The 14,838-nt window shown below is 49.6% G+C and overlaps 1 protein-coding gene across 1 annotated transcript in view; it reads left to right on the top strand.

Annotated features, from left to right (window-relative positions):
• The window catches only part of FKBP6 (FKBP prolyl isomerase family member 6 (inactive)), a 35,138-nt gene extending 27,810 nt beyond the window's left edge, over positions 1–7,328 (top strand). The window contains exon 9 of the mRNA XM_037054717.1: positions 6,859–7,328. Coding sequence (XP_036910612.1) covers positions 6,859–6,871 — 13 coding nt within the window. The 3' untranslated portion in view covers positions 6,872–7,328. The remainder of the gene's footprint in view (positions 1–6,858) is intronic.
• The last annotated feature ends 7,510 nt before the right edge of the window (positions 7,329–14,838 follow it).

Genomic DNA, 14,838 nt, shown 5'->3' with positions numbered 1-14,838 from the left:
GTTCGCTCGGGTTCACTGTGGTAGGACTGGAGGAAAGGGCTGTAGGATGGGGCCGCGAGGGCAGGCAGGGCTGGTACATGACGCCGTGGGAACTCTGCTCACCCTGCCCTGATTCTCAGTTCTTTGTCCTCAGGTTTCCAACATAAACATCCTGCGCTCTGCTGCCTCCGGCTCTTGGTTCCAGGATTACATCACTGCTCTGTCTTCTCTGTTACATTTTCACACTCTTCTTTGATTACTTCTCATTATTGCGGACATTGATCATATCATTGCTCGAGTTTCAATTTCACATTGACTGTGCCTTTTCCCCAGGCCGGGGTTTGCTCTCATTGGAAGCAGCTTGTTTAGTATTAATGTATTCAGCTGGCATCTGCCCTGTTGGACCTTCCGCTGTGTTCCTGGCCTGAGTCCGACTGCTTTTGTCTTTGTAGGTCTTCGGGCTTATCTTTCTGTGAGCCGTGGTGCAGGACAGCTTTTTTTGCCCTGTCTTTGCACTTCAGTGTGCTGATTGTCGGATTTTCAAAATGAAGTGTAAACCTTTTCTATTTTGATACATTTTCACCTATGCTAATGTATTACTTTTTATTAGTTTCAGTTTGAAAGTTCAACTAACTGGACCTCATACAATTCCAGTGTCTGATCTTGGAGGTTATCTCTGCCCATCTGCCTTCCTGGGAACATGTTCCAGCTGAGTGAATGTTGATTACAGGGTTTGTCTAAAGTCATTTTGTGGGACACAGACTAGATTGAAACAGTTTTTCTTTTCTCACTTGGCTATTACTAAACTTTTTAATGCAGGCCTTTCTGAACCAGTCCCACAGCAGAACAGCGTGACAGTCTGCCCTTGTACCCATTACCCGTCTTTGACCATCACCAGCGCTCTGCTTCCTCTCCCTCTCCCTGCAACTTTGCTTCAGTCTTTCAATTTAAACTATGAAATTGCTATGTGCAAGGTTCTTTAAAAAGTAAAATGCTACACACTTATACTTCAAACAAGCAAGGTAAAAGTGAATGTTCCCAGTCTCCAAGCCCACTTCCCAAGGTAACAGCCACTGTTGACGTTTCATGTGTGTCCTTCCTGAAAGGATTTTTGGTGAATATTTGAGAATGTGAGTGTATACGTCATCTTACCCATAAATGAAATCACGTATTTTGTACTATGTTTTAACACATTTGGAGTGTTTTCTAAGTCAGTACACAAAGAACTACCTCATTTTTAAAAAATGCTTGAGTAGCAGCCCATCCTAGGAGGGCATCATAATATGCATTCTTAACAATGATGTGTAGCTAGGAAGTAGTATAGTTATCTCCACACCTGAATGTTCTGTGATAGCTACTTAAAGGTCACGTCACTGGGTGGTGATGTGTGTATAACTGAGGTAGGCGTTGCTGAATTGATGTCTGAAGCGGCTGTATGGATTTATGTCTCCTTTGCTCGTGTCAGAGACTGTGTTCCCTGCTTTGCCATCATCTTGCCGTCAGGCGTTTCAGCCTTGCCCGTTCGGTGTATCTGAAATGGAATCTCATTACTCGAATTACCACGTTCCTGATGGGTCATCTTTCACACCCTTCCAGAGTCAGGTGTTCTCTCTGTGAATTGCTGATTGTTTCTCTACAACAAAACACCTTTCTGAATGTTTTAGTTTTTGATAGTTATGTCAGTGAGGTTACGTTAGTGAGGTATGTGGATATCATGTACAAGTAATGGGAAATTTGCCTCCTCCTCCTCCATTTAATCTCTCGCAATTTACTCAGAGCCCGTGTGATCACGTGGGCTTGCGCTTCCAGAACAGTGTCAAATAGTGGTGATGACTGAGCACCTGCAGCTTTGATGGCCGTGCCGGGACTGCCACTGTCACACTGTTAAGTGTGATGCTGACTTTTGATGGAGAGAAATTCGTTTTTATCATGTTAAGGAAATTTTTTTACTAAAGCCTTTCATGGGGGATGATTGTTATCAGGTACCTTTCTGTCAGAAAGATAAGCTTTTATTTTTAACCCTTGACCCAGCATTCTGGTTGACAGTATTGGCTCTTTGATGCATCTTTAATTGGGTGCTTCGGGAGAGCGGCGGAGTTCCTCTTACACAAAAGCACAGTTCCTTCCCCGAGGAAATGTGTTGATGGCACATTTTGTAATGAAAGACCTTTAAACCGAGTAGGAAAATTTGAGGCAAAAGGGAACCAAATTTGTTCTTCATCATAGGTTAGCAGTGATTTTTTGTTTTCCTCAGGCTGCTTAATGCTTGATGGGGAAGAGTTTGAGGGGACTTTGGGACTTGGGAAGAGAGCGAGCGAAGGAGGGGAGCCCAAGAGCTTGGTGAACAGGGGCCGAGGGGGCCAGCGCACAGCCATCCTGCTGGGTGCAGGTCCACCCAGTGATTGCATTTCTCCTCCCTAACTGACCACAGTGTTGTGTGTCCTTCTAGTACTTTTATAGTTTGTTTTTTGTGTGTTTAGATGTTTAAGCTCTCAGCAGTTTATTCACATCCTTAATTTGAAATAGGGGTCTAACTTTTATTCAGATATCTAGACCTTTATGCCCAAATCTTCTGTTTACTAACTTAACACACATAATACCCTGAACAAAGGTTAAAATTTATATAGGGTAAATCAATTCAGTCTTCACTTCAGTGGTAGAATGAATATTGCATGTGTAACACAAAGTTGGCGTGAGTGGTGGGGTAATTGAATCCCATCAGTAGTAGCATGATTATCCCACACCTTCTTCCGCCCTGACCCTGTGGCTGAGCTCTGTCTCAGTTCGCAGTAGGTTCTGGCCTGAACACTGCAAGTCCTGTGGGAACTCGCATTGGACTGCGGTTGCAAGGGAGCAGGGGGAATTCCAGGTTGGCTTTGGCCCCATGGCTGGGCATTTCTCAGGATGAATGCATCAGAGGTCATTGTAAAATGATTGCCAGCACATTGTTTCTCCATGGGTTTGCTTGGGGTTGACCAGGAAGGTGTCTCTGACGTTCCTCCCTCACACATTCTGTGTGGTTGTGCCCACATCCCCTTCTCTTCTGGATGCCCAACAGAACACAGGAAACACTTCCCGCTCCAGTGACTGGGTGGCCCTCATTCTAGTCTGACACGTGAATGGACTGTCTACTGGAGCATGGGAATAAAGGGAATAACGCATGGCCTCTCTAGTGTGGAGGTCTTAGAATAGTTGAACTTACGTGGCAGCTTGGGTTTGTAGACAGATGGAAGTGAGGTGCCAGCTTCTGAAAGCCTGGACTGGGAAGCTGGCACAGCATCACGACTTAGTGTTGGGGGCAGAGCAGTCTATGAACCGGCCCAGTTAAAGGGGCTGCTTTCACTGCCACTGTTCTTATGCCCCTGCAGTCTCTTTTTCACAAAGCAGCCAGAAAAAATCTTGTTTTAAAAAGTCATTTCTTGCCCCGGCTGGTGTGGCTCAGTGGATTAAGTGTTGGCCTGTGAACCACAGGGTCACTGGTTCGATTCCCAGTCAAGGCACATGCCTGAGTTTCGGGCCAGGTCCCCAGTAGGGGATGTGTGAAAGGCAACTACATGCTGATGTTTTTCTCCCTCTCTTTTTCCCTCCCTTCCCCTCTCTCTAAAAATAAATAAATAAAATCCTTTTTTAAAAGCCATTTCTCTGTTCAGAATCTCCAGTGGCTTCCATTGCACTCTTTGAGTATAAACTAAGCTCTTTCTTGATGCCTCTGTGGCCCTATGTGACTTGACTCCTTGCTGTTGCTCCAGTGTCATTTCCTACCTTTCTTCCTGGTCCCCTCATCCACACTGGTTTCCACACACACTGTTTTTCACACACTCTGGTCATGTTCCTGACTCTTAGCCTTCGCCTCTATGTTTCTACAGCCGGGTGAGCCTTTCGGATCTTTCGCAGAGCACAGTCTACTTGAGGGTCTCCTCCTCCTCAGAGAGGTTCTTTCCAGCTACTTTACTTGAGACAGAAATCTGTGTCATTCCATCTCCCCATAGCCAACTTGTTTTTCTTCATAACATGTATTTTTTTGTTTATTCATCTCTTTATCCCACTAAAAAGAGTTCCATATGGGTGGCGACTTTAAGACTTGTAAGATGAATTTCACTAGTGCCGTATTTTTTTATAATTTGTGATAAAGGCCAGACAACAAAGGCTTCCTCAGCAGAGTGCCGTGTGTTTAGAGGCACAAGAGAAAGCATTCTTCACACTAGATTTAAATGGGAAGCTTGATGGACGACTCGAGGAGGAAGCATTGCCCTGCCCTGCACGGTGCCCGTGCCCACCTGCTGCTGCCGCTGCTCAGCGGGTGGGGAGCGGGGAGTGTCATGGGGCAAGTTCCTCCCCTTACCCCAGGAACTATTCTGCAAGAAGGGTATGAAGGAAGTACTCCTACTTAGACCCCAAGCCCCCAGGATGGCCCAGACCACTGCCCACACCCTTCCGCCAGTGGCAGGAAGGCCCAGCCAGGTAGCACCCTTTTCGGGTCGTTATTTTACCTGACACTCTGGCCAGCACTGGGTGCAGAGGAACTGGGCAGGAAGGGCGGTGAGCAGGCAGTAGCTGCAGAACTACCAACAGATTCTTACATAGCTTCCATCATGTACCCTCGTCAGATAGCGGTCACACTGGTCTTGTAACAGCTCCGTGAAGGACCTGCGCACATTTTCTAGATGAGGAAACGGGACATGCAACTCACCCAGAATCACAAAACAGAACATGGTGAGGCCTAGAGGACTTTTGGGTTTTAGATAAACTACTGTTACAGAACAGGTACACGTACAGGGCCAGGGGGGTCACTATTTGGCCCACCCAGGGTTGCCAAAAACTGTTACTGCACAGAGGGGGCCGAGAACAGTATGCTAATACTGAAAGGACCCCCCACATTCGTTATGTCCACCGCCTTATAGGAAAGACATTTCTCAATGCCAGAGATTTGTGAAAAGGAAAGGAAATGTTTATTTAATGCTATACAGACTTAAAGTAGTGACCAAACATCCTCACCAAAATATGAAAGTCCTTTTGGATACCCCTAGACGCCCACAGTGCTTCCTTCTCCCCCTGCCCTAATTCAGGGTACCATAACTCAGGAAAAGAAGCAAACATCCGGGATCCAGGCTCCTGGCACCGTCAGCTGTGTTGCCATCCAGGCAGGATCTCTAATTACTCCAAAGCCATGTGGCACCTTCTCATGGTCTACTGGCAATAGTTCTTTCACCCTTTTTCCAGGCAGAGTCTCTCCTGCTCCCCAGGCCACGTGCCCAAAGGGAGCACCCCGAAGCTGCATGGTCCTCCTCTACCAAAGCTGCACGGGTCTGCACTCTGGCCAAAACCGCATGGATCTTCTCTCCACCACAGCTGTGGGGAGGGGAGGGTCGACACTCTGGCAAAGCCGAGGGGCAGTTCTTTGCCAAAGCTGCATGGTGATTCTCTCTGCCCCCAGCTGTGGGGGTCCCCACTCTGTCCAAAAGCGTGTGGTTCGCTCTCTGCCACAGCCCTGTGGTCCTCTCTCTAATGGCTGTTGAGTCAGGGTTTAAATCCCCACACCAATCCTCTGCAGCTCTGTTTCTAACTCCCCCCACAGTCGGCTACACTTGCCAGCACTCCCGCATCCTTCCATCTTTACTGGGCTGCCATAGTGAGTCTGAGCAGGTGTGGCCCCATGGCATGGAGCTGATCTTCTCCAAGCTCCCACCAGGCGCTGTAACTCCGGACCTGCCCCCCACTGACATCTTGGTGGGGAGTGACTTCCATCCCCCTGGCTCCAAGCATGGCCATAGCTATTTAACATATCCAAGTGACCCGCCAAAGGCTGTAGATATATTAAATGACTATGCCGTGGATTAGCTGCAAGGCTGTGGCTGTACAAAACAGCTCTGCATGTTCCTGTCCCATGTGTCCTTTCCCCCAACTCACACCTGTGGGGGAAGGGGGAAGGACATCTTATATGTCTTTCTAATATTTCCTAGACACCTTGAGTTCTGGACCCCATTCCAAATCCCTTTTTCTGGGGCCCCCTTCTTGGCTGCACCCTGTAACCCTACCACACTGTCTCTGTGTCGTCAGCATGGGTGTGTTGTCTGTCTGTGTGGTAAGATGCCAGTTGTGCATAGAGCTGCCTGTGAAAAGTTTGTCCAGTCTTCCCACCTGGTTACATCCTGAGTGGCTTGTGCTGCCCCAATGTTTGTCACAGCTCGTTGTGGTAGCCCACTGAAAGGCAGCTGCTTACATGTTTGATTCTTTGGAGGTGCTTTTCATATTTAAATGGTTAAGGAAGTCATGCCTTCCTATGGAACAGTTGAGGAAGACTAATAAATAAAGCTCTGTCTGCATTCACAAATTAGTCACTGCCCTGGCTGGTGTGGCTCAATGGATAGAGTGCTGGCCTGTGAAACAAAGGGTCGCCGGTTTGATTCCCAGTCAAAGTACATGCCTGTGTTACAGGCCAGGTCCCCAGTGGAGTGCATGCAAGAGGCAACCACACATGGATGTTTCTCTCTTTCTTTCTCCCTCTAAAAATAAATAAAATATTTTTTAAAATTTGTCACTTATTTCAGGGCCTCATCTGAAAAATGAAGTTGAAGTGCATAATTTTAGGGGCCTTTCTGTTCTTTCTGCAACTGTTCTTGCAGTTGAAACTTTCTTGATTTGAAGTTTCAAAGCCACCATATTAATTGTCGATGATTTCCCAGAATCCATTTAGTAGGGGATGTACAGTGATGGCATCTGTCCCCAGTTCCCTTCCAGTGTTGTCACTGCAGAACTCGGACTGCCTTGGGCCCCTGTAATGCTTGCCTGTGACCTTGAGCAGCACCTTCAGGTTGCAGCTGCTCCTCTCCGGGAGGACTGAGTCCCGTTGTGTTTCTAATTGCTGGGTTTGATTCCTAGATTCTTCAACTAACTGCAAGCAAGAGAAGCGAGGCTGCTGGAGTTCTCCCTGGTACTGGTGGGAGTTGGGGGCGGAAAGAGCTCCCCAGGGCGTACTGTGTCACAGTGGCCTGCTTGGAAGAGAGGCTGGAATTCCACAGCCCTGGCATTGCCTCATCTCTGACGCTGCTGAACTGTGTTTTCACAGGTGCTGTTTTCTGTTTCACATTTTCATACACGTAGTAGGGGGAAGTACTGCTACTGACAAGTAGTACAATGCTATTCCTTTTAAGGCAGTTTCTTCTTTTTTTTTCTTTAATGGAATTAGTCCTTGGCTTTTCTCCCAGTCCCAGCTCTCCTTCCAACTGCTTAATGGCCCTGGGTAAATACAAATAGAGATCGCTATGTGCATTTTATAGAGTTCTCTGTTTTTGAAGAGGGAGAATTATGTTACAAATGTTTTTGTTGTAAATAAATAAAATACTTCCTTGTCCTTGCAAGATCCAGTATACATTTAATTGTGTGAATTCAACTAAACTTGTAAAGTCACTAGGTGGGGTGAGGGACAGCTGTTCATTAGACCAGTCGGGTCAGCAAGGGGGGTTATTGCATGACTTTCTAGAGCCAGAGTATTTCTTTTCTATTTACCTAATAATAAAATGCTTGTGCATTTGGATTTGGGTTCCCTTGAAACCAGGTCCCTTCTGTGGGGAGCTGTTTCAAGACCGTTAATTGGAAACCTTGGTGCCAGTCAGTCTTCCTGCACTTGTACACCCCAGGCCTCCCCACGACACCTCTCAGGGCTTCGGCCTGCATCCTGGTGGGGAGGCCTCTGTGCCTCCCCTCTGCTGTGTGCCCTTGCCCCAGGCTGGCCTCCACACCCCCGGCAGCCCTGCTTCTGGCCCTGCCATCCACCCCCACTATCCACCCCCATTGTGCCTTCCCATCAGCAGGTGAACTGCCCATTCTTTCCCACAATACCTACCCTGCCCTCGGATCCTTTTATCAGCCCCATGTCCTCCATCTTTATGCTTCCTGACCCTTGTCTTCCTTCCTGGCCAACCTTCTTCGAGGGTGCTGCCTACACTGGCGCTGTCCGCTCTCACTGCCTTCATGCAGTCTCACCCAACCCCCTTGGTGGTCTAATCCAGTGGGTGTGTCTCTGACTTGACTGTACTTGACGTTTTTCTGCTTTGAAGCTTCCTCCGCCTTGGGACCCTATCTCCCCTGAATGTCTAACCTTCTACACTCTTGGATTTCCTCCTCCCCTGGGCCGCCCTTTGGTTTCACTCTTCTCGTTGCCGCCCCTCCTACGTCTCACCCTTCAAAAAACACTTCAGAGCTTTTCATCTGTAATTTAGACAATCAGTGGCTGAGGTGTAGACAAGTGCGACCCAACCCGACCTCAGGCTTTGCCGGAAGGCTGGGGTGTCCTCTGACTGGGGAGGGACGTGGCCTGGCCCCCACCTTTCAGTGCCTCACTTTCTGACAGGATCTTCTTGGAGGGCAGAAACCAAGTCGTTCTGGAGCAGGCTTTTCCCTGGGGAGGGCGGGCGAGGGCGGTGCTGCCCAGCACCGGGGCACGCAGAGGCTGCCCGGGAGGCTCCTGCCCTTCCTGGTGCTCCCTCCCCTTCACGTTGCTGGAATGATAGCCCCAGAAGAGTGGTTTTCTTTAGAGGTGTGAGACCCTGACTGACGGTTCCCAGGTGGTCACCTTCTGACCTCAAAACCACAGCTCGGGTCCACCTAGGGTCAGACGTCCCTCAATTCCCTCTAGACTCAGAAGGACCCAGATCAGAACCATCTCCTTACTCCACACTCCACCCAGTCGGCTCTGCCACTCCCTTTTCCAGCAGCCGGCAAGGCTCTCCACCCAATGGCTGTCTGTCTTCCTTCTTCAGCTTCTGATGTGGCTGTACAGCCAAAGCGGTGTAAGAATCAGCCCTGCGTCCTTCCGTGGCACTCCGGGGTCTTCACTGCTTAGCCTTCACTGACCTCCTTTGTCTCAGTTCTGGCCTCTTGACTCATCTCCCCAGCCTTGCTTCCAGCAGTGGCAGGAGCTGACCCACCACTGCCCAGCCTCCGTTTGGCCTCCTTTCCAGGCTGCATCTTGGAGAAGAGTTGTTGATGGAACTTAAGCAGAGGAATGTCGTGAGATTGGTGTTTCTAAAGGATTCCTCTGGGGTTAAAGTTTTGGGAAGGCAGTTTGAAAGTATTAAAAGTTTAAAAACATACACTCTTCAACCCAGCAATCCCACTTAGAGGACCCTGTCCTTCAAAACCACTTACACTTGGGAACTAAAAGTGTTGCGCCCCTGTTGATGCCGTGGTACAACCGGAGACAACTGAGTTCTTTGAAGGGGAGTGGTGGGAGAAGGCACAGTGCAGCTATCCTGGGAACACGTGGTGGCTTTAAAGTCTAAGCTGGAACCTGGAGAATAAATGACACATGGGACTTCCAGCCAAGATGGAGGCCTAGGTGGAAACACTGTGCCCCCTCCCACAACTAAATTTAAAGACAGCAAAGTTTTAGAAAGAAAAACACAGCCAAAACAGTGAAAATTGAAGTGTATGGAAGTCTGACAACAACGAACCACTCAGCCAGACCGGTAAGAGGCGGGGAGTAAGCGGCGGAGCGGGGTCAGGCAAGAAAGATCCTTCGGTCCAACCGACCCAGAAGCAGAGAGGGAGGCGGTTAGTGGATCCCAGGTGTGGGGTGGCAACGGGTGGACCCAGCGAGGGTGCAGGGTGGCCAGCTGACTGCAGTCACACATTCACACGCAGATAAACCAAACGAAGGAGTGAACAGTGAGACAGACTGCTCAGGCTAGGGCCCCAGCGATGGGAATTAGAGTCTGAGAGCACCAACTGGAAAGACTTTCTCAGGGTCCAGGGGCCGGGAGAGATCCCAGGCTCAACAGAGTTTGTTGGAGAGACCCACAGGGTCCTGGAGAGTACACGGGCCCACACACCCAGGAACCAGCACCAGAGGGGCCCAATTTGCTTGTGGGAAGCCACAGAGGGGACAGAAATCTGAGAGAGAGAGTGGAGCGGAGCAAAGCGTCATTTTTTCCCCTCTCTGACCCCGCCCCCACATACAGCATCACAACCCAAAGACTGGGTCGCCCTGCCCTGGTGAACATCTAAGGCTCCGCCCCTCATACATAACAGGCACGAACAGACCAAAATTATGACTCAAGAACACCTCAAAGCCCCAGAGCCTATAATTCTAAGTGACCAAGAAATAGACAACCTTTCAGATGCACAGTTCAAAATACTGGTGATCAGGATGCTCACAGAATTGGTTGATTTTAGTCACAAATTAGAGGAACATATGAAGGCTAAACTAATTGAAATGAAGGGAAATGCACAGAAAACCAATAGTGATGGAAAGGAAACTGGGACTCAAATCAAGGGAGTGGACCAGAAGGAAGAAAGAAACAACCAAACAGAAAAGGAAGAAACAAGAATTCCAAAAAATGAGGAGAGGCTTGGGAACCTCCAGGACATCTTTAAACGTTCCAACATCTGAATTATAGGGGTATCAGAAGGGGAAGAGGAACAGCCATGAGTGGAAACTTATTTGAACAAATAATAAAGGAGAACTTCCCCAGTCTGGCAAAGGAAATAGACTTCCAGGAAATCCAGGAAGCTCAGAGAGTCCCAAAGAAGTTGGACCCAAGAAGGAACACACCAAGGCACATCATAATTACATTAGCCAAGATTAAAATGAAGGGCAGAATCCTAGAAGCAGCAAGAGATAAGGGGACAGTCACCTACAAAGGAGTACCCATCAGACTGTCAGCGTATTTCTCAAAAGAGACCTTATAGGCAAGAAGGGGCTGGAAGGAAGTATTCCAAGTCATGAGATCCAAAGACCTATAGCCAAGACTGCTCTATCCAGCAAAGCTTTCATTTACAATGGAAAGGCAGATAAAGTGCTTCTCAGATAAGATCAAATTCAAGGAGTTCATCATCACCAAGCCCCTATTACATGAAATGTTAAAGGGACTTATCTAAGAAAAAGAAGATAAAAAATATGAACAGTGAAAGGACAGCAAACTCACAGGTATTAACAACCACACCTAAAACAAAAGCAAACCAAGAGGACAGCTAGATCGGGTGGGGAACCATAGAAATGGAGAACACATGGAGGGTTAGCAACAGGGGAGTGGGAGGAGGAGAAGGGGGGAGAAGGTACAGAGAATAAGTAGCATAGACGGTAGTTAGAAAATAGACAGGGGGGAGGGCAGGAATGCTATGGGAAATACAGAATCTAAAGAACTTGTGACACATGGACATGAACGAAAGAAGGGGAATGGTGGGGGAGGGGTGTGCAGGGTGGAGGGGAGTGAAGGGGGTGGAATCAGACAACTGTAATGGCATAATCAATAAAATATATTTTTAAAAAAGTAAAAAATAAAAGACCATCCCAGCTCAAAAAAAAAAGAATAAGTGACACATGGAAGCTGAGTGCACCAATGTGTATGAATAGAGAGAGGACTGGAAGAATGGGCTCCAAACCTAACTGTGGCCACTTCTGGCGAGTGCTGCAGGGGAGATAAAGGCGACGTCGGTGTTTTGCTCTGAGGGTTTCTATACAATGTTTAAGATGTATCTGTGTGTTATTGGTGCAATTTAAAATTGGAAAAGTAACTGGCTGTTGTGTAAACTGTGAGGATAAATTGGAGAAGCCAGACGGGGCCGGGCCTGCAGGGGTGTGGCGGGCAGCACGTATGAGGCACACCTTAGGCTGCCCCTAACTCACCACACACGTGTCTGGGTGGGACAGCGGTGTCTTCTCTTCTGCTAGGGAGACATGTGGCTCCTGAAGAACAAGGAAGCCAGCTTTTTACTAAGGGTCTTCAAAAAAGAATTTCTGGAAAGACTCTCCCCTCAGCGGGGCAGCATGTGGCAACTGCGGTGGCTCTCAGGTGGCACTGGCCTCATCCAGCCGCATCACACAGTTTGCTTTCAGTAAACCACTTTTCACCTCACGTGGGTTCGGATGTTTATTCTCCCTCTCTAACCTCCTTTCTTACCCCACCCCCACCCCGCTGCACTCGCCGGAGCGGCTGCTGTTGAGTGTAGAGCCCTTTGTGCACATGTGTGTGCTCAGCGTCCAGGTTCTACCTTAGCTGTTGAAGTCACCTAGGTCCGCAGGGGAGCTGCACCGCAGAGACAAGCGTTAACGTGCTCCCAGCCCTGGCGCAGCCCCACCACCAATGTGTGCAAGGCCCTCCTGTTAAGTCGCTCCCTTGTACCCCCAGGTCCTCTCCCATGGGCAACCACGTTCGTGTGTTTCATGTATGTCTTTGTCTTGGGTGCATTTTAGCAAAATGTGTGTCATGAGGCACCATGAAACCACCTCCCTCTGGCATCCCAGGCAGCGTGGTGTCAGGGGAATGTCAGCTGCTGTCCGTGGGGCCTGCCTGGTCCCTCCCAGCATTGCTTCAGGTCACTCCCCTGACCGCTCTGTGAGGCAAATGGTAGCACATGCGCTTACCAAAGAAGGAAAAGGTTGGGTTATAGGGGTGAAGAAACTGACACAGAGTCAGAGCCAGGACTGGTTTGGATGGGGCCTCTGGCTCTCCAAGGGCTCATCATCCTCATCACACAGCCTGGTGCTCAGCCTCTCCTCTGGGAGCCTTGGTTTTCTTACTCCAACCCTCCCCTCCCTGGACTCTACCAGCAGCACTGAGAACTTACCACCTCACTTGGTAGAAGGGGAGGAAGAATTGCCCCAGGTCATGCAGTTAGAGCTGAGTTAGGTCCTACGTTGGAACATGGCCCTTTCCACTAAGTTGTCAGTGGCCTCTCCCCTCTCTCTCTCCACCTAAGGCCAGCCGCTGTCTGACGATTTGAGTTTTTCCCTCCCCACAAAGGCCAGAAGGCCCTGGCTGGCTTTTGCTGAGCAATCTGAGCAATAGGTGGCGACAAAACCCACTTTATGATTCTGGGCAAGCCAGGTGGCCCCACAGAAACTGTGGCTCACCTGTGCCAGGGCAAGTGACCTGGGCTTGCAGGCTCGCTCTCTGTCCACTTGCTCAGAATAGTCACTCCGTGAAGACTGACCTGCACTGGTGTTGGGACTCAATGCCGAGAGTCGGGCCCTGGCGCTCAAAGGGAAGGAGAAGGCAGCAAGTGTAGTCAGTCACAAGCACAGACCTGGGAGGGGCTGGTGAGGCTTTGCAGGGAGGAAACTGAGCAGAGTTGTAACACTGTAGGAGCCTGAAGGATCTCCTGCAGGTGGAGAGAGAGTGCAGGGAGCAGAGGCCTGGACCACGGCCCTGCCTGTGTGTTTGAGAAAAGGTAAGTCTTTTCATGTGGAGAGCCTGTGGGCAGAGGGGACCAGATTCCAGAAGGTTGTGTGTGTTGGGCTGAGGAACCAGACCCTGCTGGCAGCCTTGGGGCCTCCTGAAGGCTCTTCTGCCTGGGGAAATGAGCTCTGGGGACTTCTCTTACGTCAGGCTCAGGAGCCGGGCTGGCTGCCGAGAAAGGCTGTGCCTTTTCCCTGGCTCTTTCTCTCTGCTGAGCTCGCTGCCACTTTGGTCAACTCAGTCATGATAGTGGCGTAATAATGGTGAGCAGTTGGACTTAGCGCAAAGCACATAGTAAGCGAAACACCTGTGTGTGTTTGCACACTCACTCATGTTTTTGGCCTAGGAGGCAAACATTCTAGATAGAGAAATGCCAGCTGATAGTAATACAATATGATATAAATAGTGTAATAAACCAAGAAATGGTTTCTTTGGATAAATGTGATATTCTTAATTCACAATCCATAAAACTAAAAGTGCAGGTGAGTAGAGACATCTTCGTTTTCTCCATCCTGCTCCCTTTTCCCAGCTCCCTCCTGCTGAGCTTGCCTTCATCCCTCAGATCAAGGTAGAAACGCCCTCCTAGGAAGGAGGAATGTCCAGACCCAGAAAATTTACCCACAGAGGGAAAGGAGCTGGTGGGTGAGTGTGGCTTTGTGGCTGCCCTTGGAGAAATCCCAGGAAACAAGAACAGCATCAGGAGACAGGCTCTGGACAAATGGCTACTCTGAAAGAGGCTACGTGGCCCAGAGAGGGCCCCAAACTTACTGCTGCCAAGATGCTAGGCATCCCTGCAGTGACCCAACTGGGTGCTTGTGCCAGGAGGGGTGGTCCAGGTGACAGGGGCCACTGCATGCTAGCTGAAGCTGAACCCGAATTCCTGGGGCAAAGTTTCACGTCGGCTTCTAAGAGCATTTTGAGGTAAACTGAAGTGGATAAAAGACAAGGATATGCAGGAGTCACCTGTTCTGGAGGAACAGGCTTGCCAAACTCATTTGTGTTGCTTTGGTTTGGTTTGGTCTGGAAGGACTCCTAAGGAGCACGTGAGACTCCCACACAACCAGTGTCCTCAGTACCCTCCACTGAGAGAAAGTGAAAGCCACTTCCTTCAAGCTGCAGCTGCTCCTGTCCCCCTGCCCAGGCCTCTGAGCTGTCCTCCCTCCTCCCACTCAGCCTCACACCATCAGTCACCAAGGCTGAGGGGTTTGCCTCCTGAATATCCCTGTACCCCGCACTCTCCCTCAGCTCTTTATCTCTCTTCCCATCCTGGATCGGACACTAAGGACTCCTCCCCTTGGTCACTGCTGCACCCTCCCAGCCAGCCTCCCCCCACAGTATGGGCTCCATCAGCCCTCCTCCAGCAACCGGCCCTGTCCTGCCCTGGCTTCCATGGCTCCCAGTAGCCTTTGAGATAAAGTTCAAACTCCCTAATTTAGCACAGAAGGCCTGGCCCCCCTCCAGCCTCTCTTTGCCAGGCTCCCTGCTTTCCAGCCACACCGAGCCACTTGCAGTTCCTAAATGCTCACACCACTCCACGCCTCTGTGCCTCCTCGGGGGCTGTCCTCAGGCGGCATTTCCACCCCTTTTCCAAGGCTCAGCTTAAGACAGGATCCTGAGTGGGAGCGCCCAAGGCTCCCAGGCCTGCAGCGGCGGGACTGGGAGTCCAGACACACACATGTCC

The sequence above is a fragment of the Sturnira hondurensis genome, unplaced genomic scaffold (assembly GCF_014824575.4).
Source record: "Sturnira hondurensis isolate 20B ecotype Veracruz unplaced genomic scaffold, ASM1482457v3 Scaffold0008380, whole genome shotgun sequence".
In the NCBI taxonomy this organism is placed as follows: domain Eukaryota; kingdom Metazoa; phylum Chordata; class Mammalia; order Chiroptera; family Phyllostomidae; genus Sturnira; species Sturnira hondurensis.
This window is presented reverse-complemented; position numbering and strand designations above follow the sequence as displayed.